Below are 23,497 nucleotides of genomic sequence, written 5' to 3'. Positions count from 1 at the left end.
TTGGTTTTTTTTGAAAATATATATTCTTGAAAATATATATTCCAGGAGATCATATATTATGAGGTCTTGCTGGTAGAAATTTAATTATTCTGTACTTTGGGGATGGATGATGAAAATGTGATATCTGTTTATAATCCAATGTACAGAATCATTAAATCCCTATTGCCATGCTGGTTAGCCATGTGGATAGCATACCTGCTCCGCAACCAACAGATTGTGATGGGTTCTAATCTCACATTGGCATGGATTCTTAAAAAAAAAACAAAAAAAAAAACCATCACGTACTATGTTCAAACCTGTCAACTAAAACTGCCAGAGATGGCCTTCCCTGAAGAGAAGCTTGTCCATTTGTCATTATCCGGTATTTATCTAGTCCCATACTTGTGTAACTTATCATGCTTTGCATACAGGCTGTTTAATTGAGAAGAATCTCTGAGCATCTATCATGATATTCAATTGATTAAACATCATCTTCAGATTAGCTTGGCATGGAGTTGACACTAGTCATGCAATTCTTTGGAATAATATCAGATTTCTTCATTGATATTCAAATATGAACTTGAAATATCTCTTCAATAAGAGACTGTCCGTTCCTATAGTTTGAAAATTGTAATTTCTAGCTGTTTTTTTTTTTTTTTTTTAATCCATAATTTCTCAATAGTTTCAAGCCTAGTATATACACATGACAGCATCTAAAAAAGATCACCATTGTTACAGCACATAAGGTTTAACTTGAGCATTTGAATTTCCTATTGTTCTCTTAATTTTGATGCATTGATGATTGTGATACTTGGAGAAATCTTACTTTTCAATTAATGAGTCTATCCTTTTCACTGTGATACCATTTCATTTCATTAAAGTGATCCTTATTTTTTAAGGCAAGCATATTCATTGTAAGGTACATTCCTATGAGGTAATCTGCTTTTTAATAGTCAAGCTGTACTCTCTATACAGATAAGATCTGCCATGTTGTCCATTAGATTTCTAATTCCTTTTTCTATTTGTGCTATGATATCAATTTTTGGTAGGAAACATGGGGTTAAGGCAAAGTTAAAACCCTTAAGTAAAAGGTTGTTCTCTTCTTTTGTTAGGAGTCTCGAAGAAAGGTTAATAACTTAATGTATAGAGAGTACAGCTTTACTAAAAAAAAAGCAGATTACCTCATAGGAATCTACCTTACAATGAATATGCCTGCCTTAAAAAATTAAAGGATGACAAAAATATTGTCATAATCGAAGCAGATAAAGGCAACGCAACTGTCGTCTTAAATGCTACAGAATATGATTATAAAATGAAAAGTCTCCTGGAGGATACAAACACCTACAAACCCTTAGACAGAGACCCGACTTGGCATGCACACAAAAAAGAAAATGATCTCATAAAAAAAAGTGCCTCTCTGGATGGAAGAACTTAAAAAAATACTTACAATCAAAACATCCTTTGATACCAGGAATCTATGGTTTTCCAAAGATCCACAAGACAGATATACCTTTAAGACCAATAGCAGATGGAAGAGATTCACCGACTTCCAACTTGGTGAAAGTTGGAAGTCGGTGAACCTCACCAACATGATCTCACATCATATAGGAAAAACATCTTCCTTCATAAAAAATAGTACACATTTCATAGAAAAAGTGAAAGATATACATATTGGTCCATCAGACATCTTAGCAAGTCTAGATATTATCAGCTTGTTTACAAACATCCCGAGACAAGAAATTTTGAATCTCCTATAAGACCTCTTCCTTCCGGACATCTTAGATCTTTTTAAACATTGTATAAACAATACTTTTTTCACCTATCAAGACAGAATCTGGGAACAAAAAGGACTGGCCATGGGTTCATCATTATCACTGGTATTAGCAAACCTATTTATGGAAAAATTTGAAAACAATGCTCTAAAGAATTACCATAAAAAACCAAAAATATGGCTACACTATGTAGATGATATTTTCATCATATGAAATGGAACAACAGATGAACTTATCAATTTTAAAGATTATCTCAACAATTTGCACAACACCATAAAATTCACTTTAGAACAAGAAGAAAATAGAAAACTTTATTTTCTGGATATTCTATTAGAAGTTAATGAAGAAAATTAACTCTCCTTCTCAGTATATAGGAAGCCAGCCAACACAGGAAGATTTCTAAATGCAGCCTCACACCAACATCCTTCACAAAAAATAAGCTTAATCAAAACTCATCGAGATAGAGCATACAATATCTCCAGCACACAAGAAAGATGTAATGAAGAACTAAAATACTTAACGCAAATCCTCCAATAGAATGGGTATGAAACAAAAACCATCAAGAGAATCCTTAAAATGCCTCCAACTAACAACACAATAAAACAGGATTACAAAAACGCAATCTCGCTTCCTTATATCAAAAATGGTACATATAAGCTAGCCAAATTAATGAACAAACACAACGTAAAAGTAGCCTTCCTTCCTATGGAAAAAATCTCAAGATTCCTACATTCATCAAAACCACTTCATCATCCTCTTAAAAAACCAGGAGTCTACAAAATCCATTGCTCTTGCGAGATTTGCTACATAGGACAGACAGGAAGATCTGGAGAAATACGCATGGCTGAACACCAAAAAGACGTACAATACAAAAGAGAACAAAAAACAGGTCTTGCTTTCCATATCACTTCCACTGGACACAATGTACTCTGGCAAAAAAACGACAATGTCACACATAGAAAACAATTGCTACATAAGAAAATTTAAAGAAGCTGCTAATATGCTGAAAAACCCAACCCAATGCAATAAAAATCAAGGTTTAATTCTCCAAGTGTGGTCAGCTCTAATAAAAAATCTACCTCAATCTGAGCTCGGACTGTATGAACGAGAACAAGAACACGTGACATCGTCCAGTATTGTTCAACGTCAATAACGTTTTATATCTTCATTCTGTTACTTGAGTTTATGAATAGCCAGACGGTTATGATTTGTATTTATTAATTTCTCTTGTTATCTTGTTAAAGTTTATTATCAATAAACTTTAAGTTACCCCTGAAGATGTAAATCCTACGATTTACGAAACTTGTTAGGAACTATTATTTCAGTATGTTGTATAACTGAATAATAAAAAAATGTGGTGTAATCACCGAAATATGTCTTTTGGTGATATATTTGTTTTTGAATCATCTTTGGCTGTCAAGTCATCTCATGATATCATGCAATTCAGTCCCTTCTTTTTACCCCCTTCTCCAGAACACATTTAGATGCTACCTATTTTAAATGTACTCAAATAAAAGGCAGTATAGTATACCTTCCTTAAGAGGGATGATTTTATTGTGATGGATATATAGAACAAAGAAAGTCACTTTCTCTTAGTATACCAAAATAATGTCATGAATCATGAATGTATGAATGTTATAGTATATGCTTATAATATTTATGAAAATAAGGGCATAATTCTTGATGGCTTTTCAAATAATATAATTGTTAGAGAACTGTTTTATTGCTTTTGATTCTTTTAATAAGCTTCCTGTTTTTTATTTTGATATCTTTCAGGGCCCTCCTTCTGAGTTCCTGACTCTCTAGAGGGCCCTGTATAAAATATCAATAATATCAAGTATTATGTCTACTGCAAAATCATGCTATGGATTGTAAATCATATTATAGGGTAGTAGCTGGACAAGGTGAACAGTCCATAGAACAACTAAAGCAGTGTATTGTTCAGAAAGATGAAGAATTGCAGACATCAGAAAACAGAATTCAAATTTTGGAAAATGCAATAGGTAGGAAATAATCTTTAGAAGTGCATATGAATTACATAAAATTTATGTACTAATTGCCTTGCTTATACACATAATTTAAAAATTAATAATTGTTATTATTGGTCAGACTGTTGTGAAGTCCATTATCTCATTGTGGAAAGCCCTTACTCTGCAATCATATTCTGTTATACTGTTCCTTGAATTTAATTTACTGATAAAGCACTATTCCCACTGTCAACCCATTACACTTTCACCACTCACTGTGAGAATATAAAACTTGAGGAAAAGTCATGTAAATAACTCTATTAGCATAGAATTTTCGCCTAAGTATCATGGGCATCATCAGTACAAGATCACAAAATGGCAATTAAACATTAACAGACTATTCTAAAAAAAGCATCACCTAAATAGTAAATGTAAGAACTATGAAAGGTCAATAATTTCCTAACTTGTTAAAAATGTGTGTATATATATATATATTCAGACAAAATAAAGAAAAGAAAGATTAGCTGATTTAAAAATTACTTTCTCTCACACAGGGGGTAGACATAGACCATCAGATCTGTTGGGGTGCACAACAGCTAGGTTCTTGTTCCTGCACCCTGTTAATACCCATTAGGGGAAGCTAAAGCTGCTACCAACCAAATGCAAGTGATCGAACTAAAATGACCCAAATTTCTTCCCTAAAGGATCCTACCTGGGGCCAGGCCTAAAAATAATATCATTTAATATTGAAGGTTTCTCTTGTGTCAAACAAGATCTCATTGCAAATGTTTGCAGAGATAATGACTGCGATGTGCTCTGCCTGCAAGAAACTTACAGAGGAGAAGGTGCTGCAAGAATTTACATCCATGGAATGAAACTCATCAAAGAAATACCCCACGATAAATATGGTAGTGCAATATTTACAAAAGAGAACGTGATCCCATCGTCCATTGACTCAACGAACAACAGAAACATTGAGATTATTACAGTCACATTTAAAAATATCTCAATCACCTCAGTCTATAAACCACCAGAAGAAGCTTTTTCCTTCCCTGACATCCTCCTCAATAATAATGCATACATGACTAATGTTGTATTAGGTGACTATAACAGCCACATAGTGTTAACTGGGGTTACACTAAGTCCAGCGAAGATGGAGAACTTTTTAAAAAAAGGGCTGAAAACCTCATACATAATCCAAAACTCTCTGCATCTTTCAACAGTAACAGATGGAAGCGAAGCTATAACCCTGACCTCATTTGTTAGCTCAAAAATATCCAACATTTGTGTTAAAAAGGTTTTAAATCTGATTCCACATACTCAACATAGACCTATAATGCTTCAATTCAACCCAGCAATTATTCCTAACACAGTTCCTTACAGACGCCAATTTACTTTCCAAAAAGCTAATTGGAAGGGTTTCATAGAAGATCTCAACCCCTCCATAGAACAAGTCCCTCCAAACCCTCAAGAGTATCCTGAATTCATAAAAATACTGAGGAAAATCTCAACCAAACACATCCCCCCGAGGATGCTGCACAAACTACATTCCAGGCCTTTCCAGTGACATACAAGCCCAGTATGCTGATTACTTACAACTTTACAACACCAACCCCTTCTCAGAAGAGACTACCCAAGCAGGAGAAAATTTATGCTCCAAGATGGCAGAGGAAAGGCGTTCCTCGTGGAAAAAAGAAATAGAAGCCCTTAATATGACCCATAGTAGCAGAAAGGCATGGAACTTTATCAACAGAATTAGGAAGGATTTCACTAAGCCATATGAGCATCCGCAAGTAACAGCTAATCAAATTGCTCACCAGCTGTTGCTGAATGGAAAATTCCCTAAAAAGCACACAAAAAAGAAGATACTTAAAACCTCAAGTGAGGAACAAAATATGATTAACTCAGATTTCACCATCACTGAACTCAACGCTACCATAAACCTATTAAAACCTAGAAAATCGGCAGGCCTTGATGATGTCTGTAATGAACAGATTAAACATTTTGGAACCAGGACTAAAGAGTGGTTATTAAACATTTGCCTCATAGTGGCGTTTCTGAAACCAGGGAAAACTCCGACAGAAGCAAAAAATTACAGACCTTTATCACTACACAGTAGTCTCTTCAAACTCTATGAATGATTAATTTTGAATAGGCTACAACCCCTAATCGAACCCCATCTTATTGCTGAGCAGGCTGTCTTTAGACCAGATCCTGCACATCACAAATTCTCAACCTCACTCATTATATAGAAAATGGTTATGAGCAAAAACTAGCCACAGGAGCAATCTTTGTAGACCTAACTGCAGCATATGATACCATAAACCATCTCACACTCATAAATAAAATATACAGAATAACTAGAGACTATTGTCTTGTCCTCCTGATCCAATCACTCTTGGAAAACATGCTTTTACGTAGACCTGGGGAGGGGTAGGAAAAGTCACTGGCACCTCCAAAAAATGCCTCCCCTCCCCTAGGGTGTGTTATCACCATTACTTTTCAACATCTACATCAATGATCTCCCCATCTTTCCAGGAACTAGATATTTTATCTATGCTGATGACCTTTCCATAGCTACTCAATCAAAAAATTTCAAGTCCATTGAAACTACTCTAGCACTTGCCTTAAATAGTCTAACTACATGCTATACCAGCAATCAACTAACCAAACCCCTTGAAAACCCAGACTGGCCTTTTCCACCTTAACAATAAGGAAGCTACAGATTTCTTGGGAAGGTTCTAATATAGAACGTTCCTAGAACCCAATCTACCTTGGTGTGACTCTCGATCACACCCTCTCACATAAAATCCACATAGAAAAAAACAAAGGCAAAAGTGAATGCAAGAAACAGTATACGCTCGGGTCTCTTTTTATGCAGATTTGAAGTTATACGGTGCATACCCACAGATACGAGTTAACTATGTTGACATTTCTTCGCATGCACAAGCAAAAAGCTCTCGATTTTAAAGTTTACTTTAATTGTTGACAATGCACCAAGTCATCCGCATTTAGAAAAAACACTACCAAATGTGCAGGTAGTGTTTTTTCCACCCAATACAACAAGCATTATTCAGCCATTAGATCAAGGCATAATTGCTACTTTTAAAAAATATTACGTTAAGCACACTTTTCAATTTATATTGGATAAACTAGAAAATGAATCATTAACAGTAACTGACGTTTGGAAAAAATTTTCTATTTTGGACTGCTTAAATCAAGTTGCATCTGCTATCGCTGAAATAAGACCACGAACTTTAAATGCTTGCTGGAAATCAGCTTGGCCTGAATGTATTGCAAACACTGCAAACATTACATTATCATCTGAAATCATTTAGCCAGAATGATGTAGACGAATTGCTTGTGGATAATGCCTTAAGACTATGATATTATTGGATATCGATTAACTTTAGATATCGTCAAAGATTCAGAAAACGATAGTGAAGCAGAAGAAAAACCTGTCCCCCTCACTGCAAATATAATTCGGGAAGGTCTTGAACTATGCAATAAATTGGAAAATCATTTGCTTGTTAATGACACAAATTCTGAACAAGCCTTTAAATTCCAACGTGAGCTGAAGAACTGTATGTCTGGATATCGCAAGCTGTATAAAAAATTAGTGAAATCATCATTGCAAAGTTTAATCACTGATTACATTGTCAGAAGAAAAAATCAGCACAGAACGAGGCTGAAGCTAATTCTGTTTGTGAAGAACCATTGTCTTTACCATACAAATCTGATGCGCTTACTATCTCTTCTAGTGATGAAAGTGATTTTGCACCAGTTCGCAAATGTTGCCGAATATTGTCTAATAGCGATGATAATTCTGATGACAAAATGTTTTAAAAAAATTTTTTTTTAATGTAACATTTCAATAAAATTAAATGAACTTAGGCATTCTTATTTTCCTGAATTTTCATGAACTTTTTTATGCGATTTTAGGTTTACTTTAATTCATTGCTTTGGTTTTATGCAAGTTTAGAAAATTATGGAATGTATCCTTGATTTTTCAACGTAATTTAGGCCTTTTTTTGTGTGATTTTTTATATGCGGTTTTCTGTGGAATGTATCTACTGCATGAAAAGAGACCCGACTGTACTTAGAAAGCTTACCACCTCCTCCAAATGGGGTGCAGACCCTAGCACACTGAGATCTTCTACCTTGGCTCTTTGCTATTCTTCTGCTGAATACGCCTGCACAGTATCGTTCAGATCTTGCCATGCTGAAAAACTTGATCCGGCATTAAATGAAAGCTGCTGCTTAATTACAGGATGCCTGAAACCAACACCACTATAAGACCTGTATACTTTGGCTGGTATTGCACCCCTTTAATTTGAAGATCTGCTCTGCATTCTCAGCTGATGAAAGAAGCAGACAAATGAATGATGAATGCCATGCACTATTTGGCCAGACCACAGTGCCCCAAAGACTAAGATCCTGAAATAGCTTTCTGGCAACTGTTGAACCACCTGAAAAACCTCCCAGAGACAAGACTTCAACAATGGCTTGCACTATATCCTGAAAATAATACTGGTATTCCAACAGCCAAACATCTTCCACGTGGTACCCACTTGGACTGAAATATTTGGAAAAGCCTCAACAGACTTTGAACGACAGGACGCTGTCAACAAAACCTCATCAAATGGGGCTACTTCACTGGCCCAGACAATTGTGAGTGTGGGACAACCCAATCCATGGAACACCTTCTTTCTTGTCCCTTTCTTCCATCACCATGCACAAAAGAGGACCTTATATCCTGCACAGGAAGAGCAGTTGATCGTGCATGATACTGGAGAAACATCTGATCATATTTATTGTATATAAGTTATGTATAGTTTCATTTTTTTTTTCATATTTAATTATTATTCCCTGTATAATTCACCTACCAAATCTAAGCTGATCTCATTGTAATGTATCCTAATTTGTTGTAAATCATGTTGTACCACTTACTTACTACTGTACCACTTGTGTTTGGATACAAAATAAAAACTTTAAAAAAAATCAGATCTGTTTAACCACCTTACCGGCCATTAAAGATCAAATACACATCCTCAAAAGCTTCATATCCATCATAAATTTCAATGTAATATCAATGGTATTACAGTTTTAACATGCACTTCACATCCATGGAAATGTGGATGTATATTCGTCCTGGCTATTAACGTAGTTAAATTAGGACAGTGAAGTAAAGTTTCACATGTTACTTTATAAAGCTGTTCTATGAGGAAATGACTTTTATGAAGAACTCCTGTCTTATTCCAATGAACTCTGTTTAGTGTAGATAGCATTTGTGAGTCCAGACTGCTCAGGCTCATGGTATTTAATATACCATGAGCCTGAGCAGTTAATAGCATTTAATAGACTTGTTCTTCTACCCAAATAAAAGCAGATCTTCCTGTTTGTCCAAAATAACCCAGAAGAGCGAGGAATCTGGTAGACACCTGGATAATTGAGACTTGTTCTTAGAAGGGAGAAATGCAAGATTTTTCTGATACTTTTTTTTTGCCCCATCAGAAAAATCTCTGAAATCTCCACCTTTCTCATTGTAACAACTGGGGAAAAAAAAGAAAAAAAAATCTAAAGCAGACTTTGTAAGCACTAAAGGCACTAAGCTTGTCTCTTGTCCAAATGGCATTTGAGCCTTCTTGATTCCCCAAGGCTGTGGGGTACAGCCTTGGGGGTATCAGGCCTTCTAGAAAAGGCAAACCTATTGGCATCAGTTTTCCCCAACTCTTGCATAGACAACCAAGACAGAGCTGCTCCTACCATTCCACAAACTGTCCACAGTACACTTCCTTTGAAATTTCACCAGATGGACATCAGCAGAAGACCATTCTGTTCTCTCTCTCTCTCCCTTTTGACAATATTCCTCTTGCCAACCAGGATCAGTTTTCTCTCCTTGTGTTAACTCTCACATCCAAATTATCCTGCCATGAACACCTCAAGTCCATAATTTCTTTAGCCTCCAGAAAACTTGGTATTCTTTCTATTTCTCCTGCTCAACTTGGTTCTCCTGCTCAACTCCTGACACTTGATAAAGCTCAAATCCACCCAACCTTAGAATACTCTTACTACATTTGGGATAGTAACAGCTTTAGCTTCCCCTGATGGATACTCACAGGGTGCAGGAATGAGAACCAAGCTGCTGCACACCCTGTCCCAATCAGTGACACAATTGTTCTCTTACAGAACAAATTCCACCTGACATTATGGCTCTTTTTGCTCACATGCTACATTCTAGTTACTTCGTGTGGCAAAATAACTTTTACATACAAAAGGACGGTACCATGGGCTCACCACTATCCCCTCCAATTGCTAACATTTATAAGGAAGCTTTTGAGCAATGTGCTCTAGATTCCTTTATTTAAAGCCTACAGTTTGGCTTGGATACGGTGACAATATTTTCGATATCTATCCACTTAGCCACCTGAACAAACAACCTGAGCTCATTCAATTTACTATTGAAATTGAAAATAAGAATTTGCTTCCTTTCCTGGATACACTTTTCACATATCTTCCCTTGGGCAGTCTATCCTTCACTGTCTGCCACAAGCCTACACAATACCGGCCATTATATACATGCTAACTCATATCACCACCCTTTGCAAAAACTTGGAGTTATTAACACCCTCAAAAACAGCTATAACAATTTGCTCTAATGAACAAGCTATTAAACAAGAATTACAAATTATTAGTAATACATTTATAAATAATGGCTATAACAAAAATATTGTCAATAAAGTTCTTCATAAAACATCATCAAAAAATACATGTAACATAGATTGCATAAAACCATAACTATCTCATACATTAAAAGGATTATCAGAAAAAAAATTCCAAACCATTATCATCTTAATGGCACTTTTAAACCACTTATAAAATTAAAAAAACATATTCAACTCCTCTAAGGATCCTCTCCCCATCCCCATTGGCTCACCCTAGAGTTTATTGTATCTGTTGCACCTGTAACTTGCCTTGCATTGGTGAAACTGGACGTACAATCCCTATCTGTTAAAAAGAACACAAATGACACATTAAATTTAATAATTTTGGTGAAGCGGGCCTCTCAGATCATGCTCTTAACACCCTACACCAAATGGATTAGAAAAGTACCTGCTCTTTACATCATACAAAAACCTGGTATGAACACAAATTTAAAGAAGCCTGTGAATTTTTGATTAATCATCCTAATCTTAACAATAATGGTGGCATAAAAATCCCAAGAATTTGGATGGCACACATTCAGCCCACGTAGTTTAAGTTTTCCAGCAAACTCTGATTTGGGGACTTGAAGCAATTATTTCAGCTTTTATTGGCCACCATCCATACTGTTTTGTTTTAATTTATATGTATACTTATATGAGTAACTTTGTGTGAACATGTTGCTCTCTAGCTTAATTTATTTTTGTAACTAAATATATGATAATAATAACAGGACTCTAGCATTGATTTTGTAAGTTTTTTTTCTGCCAGAGGTCAGGCCAGTAGTTTTAATGATTGACCCAAATCAATGTAACTTCAGCATACAATGTAGATTGTAATTGTTTCGTTATTTAAAAAAAAAAAGAAAAAAAAAAGTAGATTGTAGTGCAGCTTGTTTCTTTGTATATATGTGTATGCTCCAGATGATTACCTTAATGTGAAAGTCAAAATTTTGAGTGATTGTTTTAGATTATATTAAACTGAAATTTTACTCTAACATGGTAGTTGTTTCCATAATTTTATAATGAATTGGTTGAAAATTGTTGATAAGAGATCAGTAGTAATCTAACCTTAATCATGCTGTCATAGTAGCCTGTATTCTACTTGAGGATATATATCAGAAAATTGATGAATGAAATTTACATTAGAAAATAATAAACTCTTTGCTTTCCTAGATTCACTTGTCTCAGCTTCTTTTCTCTTTATAAGAAGCCTGTGTTTACCAGAAGCTGCATTCTTCAGGATAGACTTGGTGCCATTACCCTTAAAAATATTCAGAATTGTTACGACCCCCTTCCAGGCAAGTCATCTGCTCTTCTGCAGATGATCACAATACATCTTGGATAAGATAAGCTCATCAGATATGAAGATAATTTTCATTTCTTATATCAGTTATTTCTGAATGCATCTTAAGAGTTTTTTTTTTTTTTAATAAAGATTTCCAACTTTTAAGCCAGTAAGCAAGATTTCTTCTATGCTGCCTTCCACTAAAGACTGACTTCATATTCCTTGTTCTTGCAGTCTGACATGTTTTGGATCGACGAATCTTACTTAAGATATCTTAGAATCAGAGCATATGGATTACAGGCATTTTTCCCAGTCTAAGAAATCTGGTCATGTAGAATGTGGAGTTTCTACTAGCCACACAGAAATTCTTTGCACAAATCCTGTCAAATTTGGACTTTTATAAGAATGCTATGAAACTTTTTGCATTCAACTTAATCACAGTGATTGTCTAAAATTTTAAATGTTCTGGGAATGGCAACTTCAGTTTCTTACTAAAAATCTAATGATTATTCATAATGTGCATGTGTAATTCCTGTACAGATATCTTATATTTTTATTTATATGTATTCAAAGTTTTATTAATTTTTAATAATACTAATACAAAATTAATAAATAACTGAGTGGTTAGCATATCTGCTCTCCAGCCAAAAGGCTGCAGGTTCAAATCCCGCCTTGGGCATGGATATTTGTGATTGTCTGTGAAAATACTAATCATGGTGGTGGGCAGTAGATGATTTGAGTGGTGGAGAGAGAGAGAGATAGAGTAGGTTCCCCTCCCTCGATGATTCTTTGGACTCCCTGGAGGTGTCATGTAATAATAATTACTTTTGAGGCTCCATAGAGTCTAATGATTCATCGCAGGATGTCGAATGCCCACATATCACAATAAGTATCATACCTTGCCTAGAAGACATTCAGTGATGGAGCACTCACCACTCCCTTGCATAAAATCTGTTTTATTTCCTTATGCACATGTTCTTTGTACAGGTTTCATAGATGACCTCTCATTATTCATCATATTATGCAATAATTCCGCTTATTTTTATTTAGCATATGATGTACAGGTCTCAGGATATTACATACATCTTACATAAAACAGCATAAAATGATCGTAAAAATCATATTAAAATGGGTACAATAGGTTGCAATGATTAGACATTAAAGAATTAAGAATCAAAGCTTAATCCTTAAATTTTGGATCCACTCCAGGGATTCTGGAGTCGGTTTAAAAAAGTCCTCTTTAATGCCTGAGAATGAGTAGATAGGACACTCAAGCACAATGTGATTGATAGTCTGAATCCCACTTCTGCATTCACAGTTTGGAGTATCGGACCAGTTCCATTTATGCAAGAGATGTTTACATCTTCCATGTCCTGTTCTGATCCGATTTAAAGTGATCCATATGTGCCTAGGGAGATCAAAGCCCTCCTTGGATTTGAAATGGGAATTTGAAGATTGGAGGTATGTTGAAGCCAATACTCTCCCCATGACTCTCATAGGTCGAAGTTCTGGTGTTCATTTATATTGCAATCCTCCAGGCAGGGGCACCTGTATTTCAGTCTTTGTGAGGTATGGAAGGAAATGTTAGGCAAGGAACTGTTTCCAGTTATTTTTGTCCATAATTTGCTTAAGGCTTGAATCCTGTAAAGCGAGGGAGGAGCTATATTACTGAGAGTTGGGAGCCAGGAGTAGATCTTAGAGCACCAGAGATTATCCTCATACTTTGATTCAACTGGACATCAACTAAAGAAGCATGTGTGCTGTTCATCCATACAGGAGCACAGTGTGGTAGTGCACAGTGTGTTAGCATCAGCACCCCAAGAAGTACCAGCAAGTTTGTGCATTATATTATTATGAGTTTTTAATTTTTCAGCAATATTTTCTAGAGGATATTTAAATATCAAACTTCTGTCTAGGGTGACTCCTAGGTATTTTGGAGGATTGTTAAATTTCACTGTGTTTATTTCTGAAGTAAACTTTTGGAATATAATTAGCCTGAATATTACTTAAATGAAAGGATGTGACTTCAGTTTTGTTCAAGTTGGGTTGTAATTGCCATCATCTAAAGTATTTATCAAGTACAGCCAGATCTTCAGTTAAGATGTTTTCAGCTTTTTTGAAATGTAGAATGTTGAGTTGCAATGGCAATATCATAATATCCATGATGTTGTCGCTGGGATATCACTAACATATAAGTTAAAAAGCAATGGGACAAGAACTGACCCCTGAGGTATGCCATTTTTAATCTTAAAGAATTTACTTTTGGATTCATTGAGAGATACTTATATCCATCTGTCCCAGTATTTGATTAAGTAGGTTAGCTAGTTTTTGTGATGGAATACTTTCTAAGGTTAAAATGAGACCCTCTTGCCACACTGTGTGATTGGCAGCAGAGAGGTCCACAAATGCTGCTATTGTTTTCAATTGTTTTTCAAAGCCTGTTCTCTATGAAGATTGTCAAGGCCAGTACTTAATCACAACTTCTGTCAGGTTTGAAGCTAGCCTGTTCTTGAGGAGTTCTATTATGCATATGAGGGTTGTTTGAAAAGTTTGGTAAATTTCCAGTAGACAGTGACACAGTTCATTCATTCATTCATTCATATCAGTGTTGGGACATATCATCTTTTTCATGACCCCTGGTAAAATTTTAGCCACATATGTTGCATAGTTCTCGTTTGGCAAACATTTAAAATGACCATGTTCACATTTTTCATAAAAATGGAGGAAAAAACTAGTTTCGTGCAGTGATAAAATACTTTTATTTGAAGAGGTGGACTACCATGCAGATCAAAGCCAAGTTAGATGCAGTTCATGGTGCAGAGTGAGCAATAAAGACTATTTATTTTTGGATAAATGAGTTTAAACGTGATTGTAAGTCCATCGAAGATGAAGCATGCTCCGGATACCCGACTGAGGTCACTACGAAGGAAATGATTGACAAAATCCATGGTATCATTATGGAAGACCGCAAAGTGAAAGTGCGTGAGATTGCTAAGATTGTAAACATCTCAGTTGAATGGGTGTATAATATCCTGCATGAAATATTGTATATGATAAAGCTGTGTGCACGATGGGTGCTGTGATTGTTGACTGTCTGTCAAAAAAACTTATGCAAAAAAGACATTTCAACACAGTGTTTGGCAATGTTTAATTGCAATTTGCAGGATTTTTTGTGTCGATTCATGACTGGAGATGAAACTTGGATCCACTACTACATACCTGAATCCAAGCAGCAGTCAAAACAGTGGACAGTGCCCAATGAAAGAGCATAAAAATAAGACCGTTTTGTTAGCTGGGAAGGTGCTGGCCACTGTTTTTTGGAATTCCCAAGGAATTATCATGATAGACTATTTGGAAAAGGGTAAGACAATAACAGGAGTTTATTATGCATCATTGTTGGACCATTTAAAAGAAGAATAAAAAAAAAACGACCAAGATTGGCACATAAAAGGTTCTCTTTCATCAAGACAATGCATCGTTCCATTGGCAAAATTGCACGAATTGAGGTTCATATTGGTTCCATCTAGCCGTTTCAACTGGGAACATATGGGGGAAGTGGATGCTATGTCATGTCAGCTTGGTGCTTCTGCCTTTGGAGTGCTTGCGTTATTGCCTATTGGTCGGGGTCGTGACCTAATTTTTATTTTATGGAACTTCTAACACTGAGATTATGTAGGGGTCAGTGGACATTGAGTTTTCATCACATTTTATGGCTATCGTTTCCGATATTCTGAGCATTGTTTTGTTGTCTTGTCCGTCTATTATTATGGCCTTGTCAATTTACAGTTTGTTTGCTGTTCAAGGGCATGAGCTGCTATTTCTGTTTTCCCTGTACTTTGTATTCTATTTTTCTTTTTGGTGTTGCCTTTTTTAGTGTTTAAATGTTCTGGAATAGGGATGTTACAGTCATGGAAGTGTTCTTGTAGTCTTGCCCATAAAGACCTGATGGTAGAACCTGTGTAGGTGATATCCCAGTCTTTTTGGCAAGGAAATTTGTAGACTATGTTGTGATGTTCTAATATTTCTTTGTGTGTGTGCGTGAGTGAGATTTAGTGGGTTTTGGAAGTGTTGCCAATTTTTGGTTTGTGAGAAAGAGGAGAGGAAGTTGTTCTTTCTAGACCCTGCAGTGGTCATAGTCATCTTACACATTCTTATTTACTGATGACTGTTGACCCACCTACGTGTGAAAAATGAAACATGCATCTTACCATTTGTCATATTCTGATGGAGTGCCAGCATTTTACATGAAAGAGGAATGAAATTTTTACCTATCTAGCCAAGCCGTATATGCTCAGGCAGATGTTATCAGACTCAGACAAACTGCACAATGTTTTTAACTTTTTACAAAGAATTAATCTACAAAAGCACATTTGATTTTTAATTTTATATATAGCAATGCAATTATTATTTTATAATTGCATTGCTTAACTTAATTTTTGTACATATTATTTACTAATTTATTTATAGACTGCCAGCAAAGTTTGGTCGATTGGTAGAGCCTCTGCTACTAATGACTTACGAAAAAAGTTAAGCAAGTTTGGGCGAGGTTAGTAGTTGGAAGGAGATCAAATGTTCGATGCTGTTGGCACACTCTCCCTCGATGAATCTTTAGACTCCCTGGAGGTGTCACATAATAATAATAATTTTTGACAAAATATTTATTAATACCTTGTGTACTGCTGAAATTTTGCTGTTGTGTAGTAACGCCTTTGCTGTCCATGCACCCATAAACCAATCAACCAACCAACACCCCCCTTAATTGTATACTGTGCATCCTATCCTTGCATACTATATTTTTAAGACCTTATACTTGACAATGCTGAACTTGGCTCCGTTCACTCACTTTTATACAATCTATTCAGATCCTTCTGTAAGGCTACAACATTTGCTGGCTCCTCATTATTCTTCCAAACTTTGCATCATCTACAAACAGCTGTGAATCTTCAGTTAAGCCTTTTCTAATATCATTGATTTACTAATTAAACAATAATGGTCTCAAAACATATTCCTTCAGCACGTCACTGCTGACCTTCCTCCTTTGGGATATCACACCTCATTATGCAGTTTGCTGACACCTGACAGACACCATCTCACCCATCAGCCTGTTATTCGATCACATCTTTTCCATTTTAATTACCAGCTTGTCATGTGGTAGAAAAAGGCATGGGCAATGCATATACCACTGTATCTGTTGCTAGGTGAATTTGTCACTGTATTTTAACCTAAGTAGAGTGATAAAACCTACGTATTTTATTTTATAAAAACTTTGTGCTGAAATGCAGTGCTACATACTATGATCCATCAGAGCAAAGGCTGATGCCTTTGTCCCAATAAGCCAGAAAGGCCGAAGCCAAAATACATCAATACATTATCCCACAGTGGTACGAAGTATTCTAGAAGTCATTTGTTGGTGATGACGCCAAGCCATCAGTGTGCTCTGCAAAGATCTAAGCGACAAGATCTTAATATCTGCCAAAGTTATGCCTATAGAAGTCACGTCTTTGTAACTCTCATAAAGAGTTACAATAAAGGGAGATGGTAGCACTAGTGAAATCGCAGCTGCTCCAAACTCCTCTTCAATATGACAAGTAAGATCTATATTCTGCTCATAATATGAGACTTTGTTCCTATGACTGACAAGTGGGTGCCCAGTATTATTATCTGTGCATCAATAACCAAAACTGTTTCATCCTTCTTTGCAATTAAATCGGGCTTTCTGATACCAGCTATAGTCCTATAGTGCGGTTCAACTGTAGCCTCCCCACCTTTGTTTTGCAACTTGTTATTTAATATGGAGACCACAGCATCATGCTGCTTTACCCAAATCCCTTGAGTTCAAAAACAACTTTGGGCAATACGAGAAAGGGTTTCACTCTAGCGGCAACCTGCCCTACAACTACTGCCACCTCTGCTGCCATGAGTTGTGCAGGCCTTCGTGGGCATGGCATTGATCCTAGCAATAAATTCAATAAATTAAGTCAATAACTTTGTAACTAGGTAGGAGTCTAGTTCCTTCTCATACCCATTGATGCTGCGGAGGCACTAGATTAGATCCATAAAGTGATGCACCATTGACAGCGCTATATAGCTTGTAGCCAATTTCTTATGCTCTGCTAATGCAGTCTCCATCAGTTGACCTTTATACTTGGTCTACTCTGTAGTATGACGAAAGTCGTCCTGGATAGCAGTACAGTGAAATGCATCTCTGCAAATTTGAGAAGTGGATATTTCTAATTTCCTAATTCTATTATAACAGAGGCTTGGGATAAGCCAGCAGAAGGAAGGAAGGGATACCAAGTCCACCATCCTTCACCATGGCATCAAAATAGGCAACAGTAGTATCTAAAGGAACCTAAGCCATGAATGAACAGCAGAGAAATAGCCCTATCAATAAGAGACAGTACTGAGACATAGGTACGCCTGAGTATCAACTTATGATTGTACCTAGGGAGCAAATAATTTGAAATGAGGAAAAGCATTTGCTGGGGATTTGAGAGGAGCTTTTTTTTAAAGAGAAGAGAACAGAAGACTGTCCTTTTGGTGTAAAGAAGATACAAGGTATCTCCATTCCTCCAGGACACTAAGACAATGCAATGGCCTATCGTGCAGGAAAAACTCGAGATTTTCGACCTTTAGTTTCTTGTCGCGCTCCAAAGAGACAAGTACTAATGAGCAGGACTTCTACACATTTATGGTCAGACCTCTAACATTAAAGAAGTCTACTGCCTGGTCAGGGAGTTCCTGCAGGCCATAGCATTAAAAGAAGAAGCATCAAGAGAGTAACCAATATGGTTAGGTAGAGAACAAAGAAACTCGTCGGTGATACAGTTGAAGAAAAGAGGGGATAGAGGGTCGCCTTTGTGAACACCCCGAACTGTATAATAATATACAGTTCAGGGTGTTCCTTATATTAGAAACCTGTATTAATAGTTAGAGAATTATTAGAGTATAACTCTAAAACGTATGAAAGAAAAGAATCTGGACAGTCTGCAATAGATAGTGCTCTTAAAATAGCAGGAAGAGAAACACTATCAAAGGCTTTCTGAAGGTCCAGGAAAGCCATAAACAAAGCCTTAAGATGCTGGTAGGAATTGGAAAGGAGGGTGGAAAGAATATAGATGTTCTCAGCACAGCTATCCGAAGGGACAAAACTCTCTGCTGAACGTCATGTTGAATATACTTTTGCAGTCTCTTGATGAATGTTCCAAGAATAAGAGAAACTGTAATAAGCCTATAAATAATCTGTAATAATCTGTACTAACCTATAAACTGTAATAATCTGCAGCTCTACTAGTGGTATCCTTCTTTGGGATAAATATAGTTCTTGAGTTCCATAAATAAGGTGGAATAACTTTAATTGATAGGAAAATGTTCAGAAGATCTTGAAGTATCTGAATTGGCACTTCCCTCAAATGTGATACTAGAAAGCCATCAGGACTAGAAGCTGAATTAGGGGGTAAAGCTGATACAATTTCTTCATGCGATACGGGAGAATAAATGGCTGATTCAAGGACAGACCCAAGCACACAAAGCTGGTCTTGATCATGTAAATGCCATGGTGGAGTGGAAAAGACAGTACTCCAAATTTCCACAAAATCTTTGTGCTGTTCTTCGGAAGGAGGTGGAGATGTCACATCTAGTATAGTCTTGGCACACATCCTGCAGTTTTTCTTATATAAGGCTTGCATTTCTGCATAAGCCCTCTTTCTCAATTGCCTACCTGAAGGCAGACTTCAAGGCTCTTGGTTGTCAAGGCCAATGCTGCTGCTTGGAACATACATTTTGGAGATAATCCTGAAGTTTGCTGGTGAGTAATGTATTTAAGAGTTGTATGATTATCTTCTGCTAAAGGTTGATGGTCTAAAGCTGATGCTAACTTGGAAATCAGAGCCTCTGTTTCTAAACTTGGTTGTTGAAAATCAACTTGAACGGAAGGTGGGGTGGGAGGTATGGAGGTATTACCCATCCCGCTATTCCTAGAAAGTTCTGTAGGCTCATTAGCAAGCTGTTTGTAACCTTCTAGTCTTCGATGACTTTTAATAACATGAAAGGTACGGTGAGGCAGCATATCAGCCAAGGCCTCATTTAAGTTCCTTAACACATGCTGCCACCAAATGAACTTTATGGGCAGCAAGAATATGCTCCTCCTCTGAACTCCAGTGTGCTTTAATACTCTCAGTACAGATAGCAGCATTCACCTCAACATGATGTTTAGACAAATGATGCACTCCAAGTCCAGCAGCAGAAGTAAAGGCACAATTACATTCAGGGCAGATAAAATGATGAATGTTCGAAATTGCCAACCTTCTGGAACAATGATGACTTTTACCAGTAGAAAATAGTTGATAGTTGCAGGCATGTCTACAGCTTTCAGAAATGTTGAAGGGATGGGAGAGAGAGAGAGGCACATCATCAAACAAGTCCTGAACATTGAATTCAATCTTCAGGTTTCCTGGATCTAACCAATCAGAGTCAAACCCACTATTTTCTTGATTATTGCAGGCGAGAAAACTAACCCATCCTGGGGTGCTAGCCCGAGATGGGAGGAATAGCGTAATGAGCTAATTAGTCACCCGAAGATGTCCAAGGTATGCCATGAGGAGGCCGCTCATTTCTGCAATTGTCTGGTGCTTTGGACCGAAAGGTGTGCAACCAAGACTACCAGGCTTTGGAACACCAAATTTTTGGGTGTTCCAACCCTTTAGAAGCAGACCAACCTCTTCCTCTGGGACTTTACGTAAAGACTTTATGGAGAGTCTACTTCCAAACAATGCACTAGATATGGTAAAGTATTGGTAAAGAAGGCTAAATGCATTAACAGAATAATATTCTTAAAGTGTTGTAAGATGGCTCAGGTTATTCCTACCTGCTGTAAAATAAAAGAAGTTTTTAGGTCCCAAATAGCTCATTGGATCTATTTAAAGGCCAGGAGGTCACTTTTAAATTATCAGCTGCACAAAGCTAAAAATCTCTCGCCCTCTTAAATAGAGAGATTGTTGATATTCTACTCCCATACTTCGTAGAGCCGATCTTGGCAAAGTGCTAAGAAGAGTAATTTCATGCTGAAGGGGAGAAAGAAATAAAGGATGTACGAATTGGTCACTAACACACGAAATCATGTGCTTTATACGTAAATTTCCTAAACTGTTGTACAAGCAAAATAGTTACCACTTTAAGAACTAGAATTTTCATAAAAGAAAAGCTAATTTTCCGATGTATAATAATAAACACTCATTCCACGAAACACATTGATTACTCTATTATCGGAATGGATTCTCCTTCTTTTGACATGCACAGAAATGTCAAAAGGTCTCGCATCTGTGGGCTTACAGTATCAAGAATGCCCTAGAACAGGGGTGGCCAACCTATGGTGCATGCGCCAGAAGTGGTGCATTGCATGATTAGAAGTGGCGCACTGAACCTCAGAGAAAAATTTTTTAAAATTTTGTATATGATTTATATATATGTATATATATATAAACACACAACCTACCACTGAATTCTAGAGTGCGCACTTATTATACTTGTTTGATCTTGAAGCAACAGACACCCAAATGCTGACATGCGTCACCAATTACTCAATCAGTTTACAGCTGACTCTCATGTCATAACGTTCAATGAACTACTGATTCAATGTGAGTGAACAATTCTGTGTTTTCGAACTTATATGTTTTTATTAACAGTTTTTTAAGTTTAAGATATAGTTCTGTAAATTTAAAAATAATTTTTTTCATTTTGAAGTCGTATGTCAAGTTCTTGCCCGCTTCCCTAATTTGCTGATTACTGAAACCTGCAATTATTCGGTGTATTTGTATGTGTGTGTGTTTTTGTTTTTTTATACAATATCTTTCCTTTTTATTTACATATAGTAGGTTTATTCCTAAAATTTAACTGATCATCAGCAAAGCTTTCGTAATGAGGATGTTTGGGTTGTGTGTGTGTGTGATTGCCAGCTGATGACTGTTTTATGGTAGGAAGCGATCTCTTATTTCATTGGACATAATATATTACAAGAGAGAGATGAAAACTCTCTATAAAAAAATATATATGATTTATGAACTTATAGAACTGTTTTTGAATGTTCATAATGTTTGAAACGATAAAATAATTTAAATAAATTATTTAATAATAAGCTTTACTTTTTGAAATAATTTTTTTTTACAGTCAGTTACCCATTACTTTTGCAAAAGAAAATGAGCAGAAGAAAAGCAGAAGGTGATAGCAAGTGCCAATTTAATGAACTGTGGGAGAATGAGTTCTTATTTATTGCGAGTCCTTCAGGAAAACCGTTGTGCATTGTTTGTGAAAGCACTCTCTCAGATAATAGAGGACATGAACTTAACAGACACTATACAAAACATCAAGCTGAATTAGAAGAAAAAATGAAGTTAGTTCCTGGGTCTGAGTTGTGGAAAGAATATGTGGTTAAGAAAAAGGAAGAAATAAAAAAGAGACAAAATATATTTGTGAAATGAAGTTGTGAAAGTGTGGCAATGCTGGAGGCATCTTATGAAATTGCCTTTGTGTTGGCTAAAAAGCACAATCCTTTCTCTGATGGAGAGCAAGTTGTTAAGCCCTGTCTCAAAAAATTTGCAAAATGTCTTGGTGATAAGAATGTTGAAAGAAAAGTAAACCAAATTGCTCTGTCCAAGCAAACAATTACAAGACGCATCAAAGAACTTTTCCATGATGTTACTGAGCAATTGAAAGACCATGTACATCCTTGTTCTTTCTTTTCTTTAGCCTTGGACGAATCCGCTGATATATGTGATGTAGCCCAATTAAGCATTTTTATAAGAGGAATTGATGGTAATTTTAACATCTTTGAAGAGCTTATTGGTCTTGAGTCACTTTATGGAAAAACCAGAGGGTCAGACATATTTGACAAAAGTAAAGTCATGTCTAGAAAATCAACAACTAGATTCTAGTAAGCTCATCAGTGTTTGCACTGATGGAGCACCGTCAATGGTAGGTAGAGTTTCTGGGACTGTAACTTTACTTGAAAGGTTATTAGGTCATTCTCTACTAAAGTATCACTGTATTATACATGTGGAAAAACTCTAAATTTGAAGCACGTTATGATACCAGTTGTAAAGTGTGTGAATAAAATTAGAGCAAGAGGGTTAAACAGAAGAGAATTCAGAGAATATTGTGAACTGCTAGATATGGAATATGGTGATTTCATCCTTCATTGTGAGGTGTGCTGGCTTTCTAAATGACAAGTTCTCAGTAGATTTTGGAAGCTGAAAGAAAGTGTTCATAATTTTCTAGAAGAGAAGGATGAGCTGCATGAAGAAAAAGCCCTGTTGTGTGATGAGAAATGGCTATTTGATTTAGCATTTTTAGTTGATGTTACCAGCCATCTCAATGATCTAAATTTTAAACTGCAGGGCAAGAACAAATTGTTTCCTAGCTTGGTAAATGACAACAGTGCATTCAAAATGAAATTAAAACTGTTCATCTCCCAGTTAGAAAACGGGGATTTAAGTCAATTTAAATCCCCGTTTTTTCAGAATATACTGAGAAACTCAGATTATTGCAAGAGTCCTTTAACAGTCGTTTTAGAGATTTTGCCGAAGAAGACTGCGTACTTGCATTTATAAATCTCTTTTCACTTACTGAACAAAAAATCTTGATGATGCCTAGTAACATACAAATGGAACTTATTGATCTCAAAAGCAATTCTTTATTGAAAATGAAATTTAATGAACTTCCATCACTCCCAGATGCTTCTGATATAATTAATTTCTGCCGATCATTGTCCTGTGAACATTTTCCAGAACTGAGAAA

General features: G+C 36.2%; 1 protein-coding gene across 7 annotated transcripts in view; it reads left to right on the top strand.

The window, feature by feature from the left end:
* The window catches only part of LOC150104186 (uncharacterized), a 712,768-nt gene that overhangs the window by 388,379 nt on the left and 300,892 nt on the right, over positions 1-23,497 (top strand). For all 7 annotated transcript variants that reach the window (XM_090396809.1, XM_090396815.1, XM_090396810.1 and 4 more), the window contains one exon: positions 3,639-3,754. In XM_090396809.1, coding sequence (XP_090252935.1) covers positions 3,639-3,754 — 116 coding nt within the window. The remainder of the gene's footprint in view (positions 1-3,638; positions 3,755-23,497) is intronic.

Source organism: Typopeltis vanoorti, chromosome 8 (genome assembly GCF_054136105.1).
Source record: "Typopeltis vanoorti isolate ZY-2024b chromosome 8, IOZ_Tvanoo_1.0, whole genome shotgun sequence".
Lineage (NCBI taxonomy): Eukaryota > Metazoa > Arthropoda > Arachnida > Uropygi > Thelyphonidae > Typopeltis > Typopeltis vanoorti.
The sequence above is the reverse complement of the archived record's forward strand: the minus strand, read 5'-3'. Positions and strand labels throughout refer to the sequence as shown.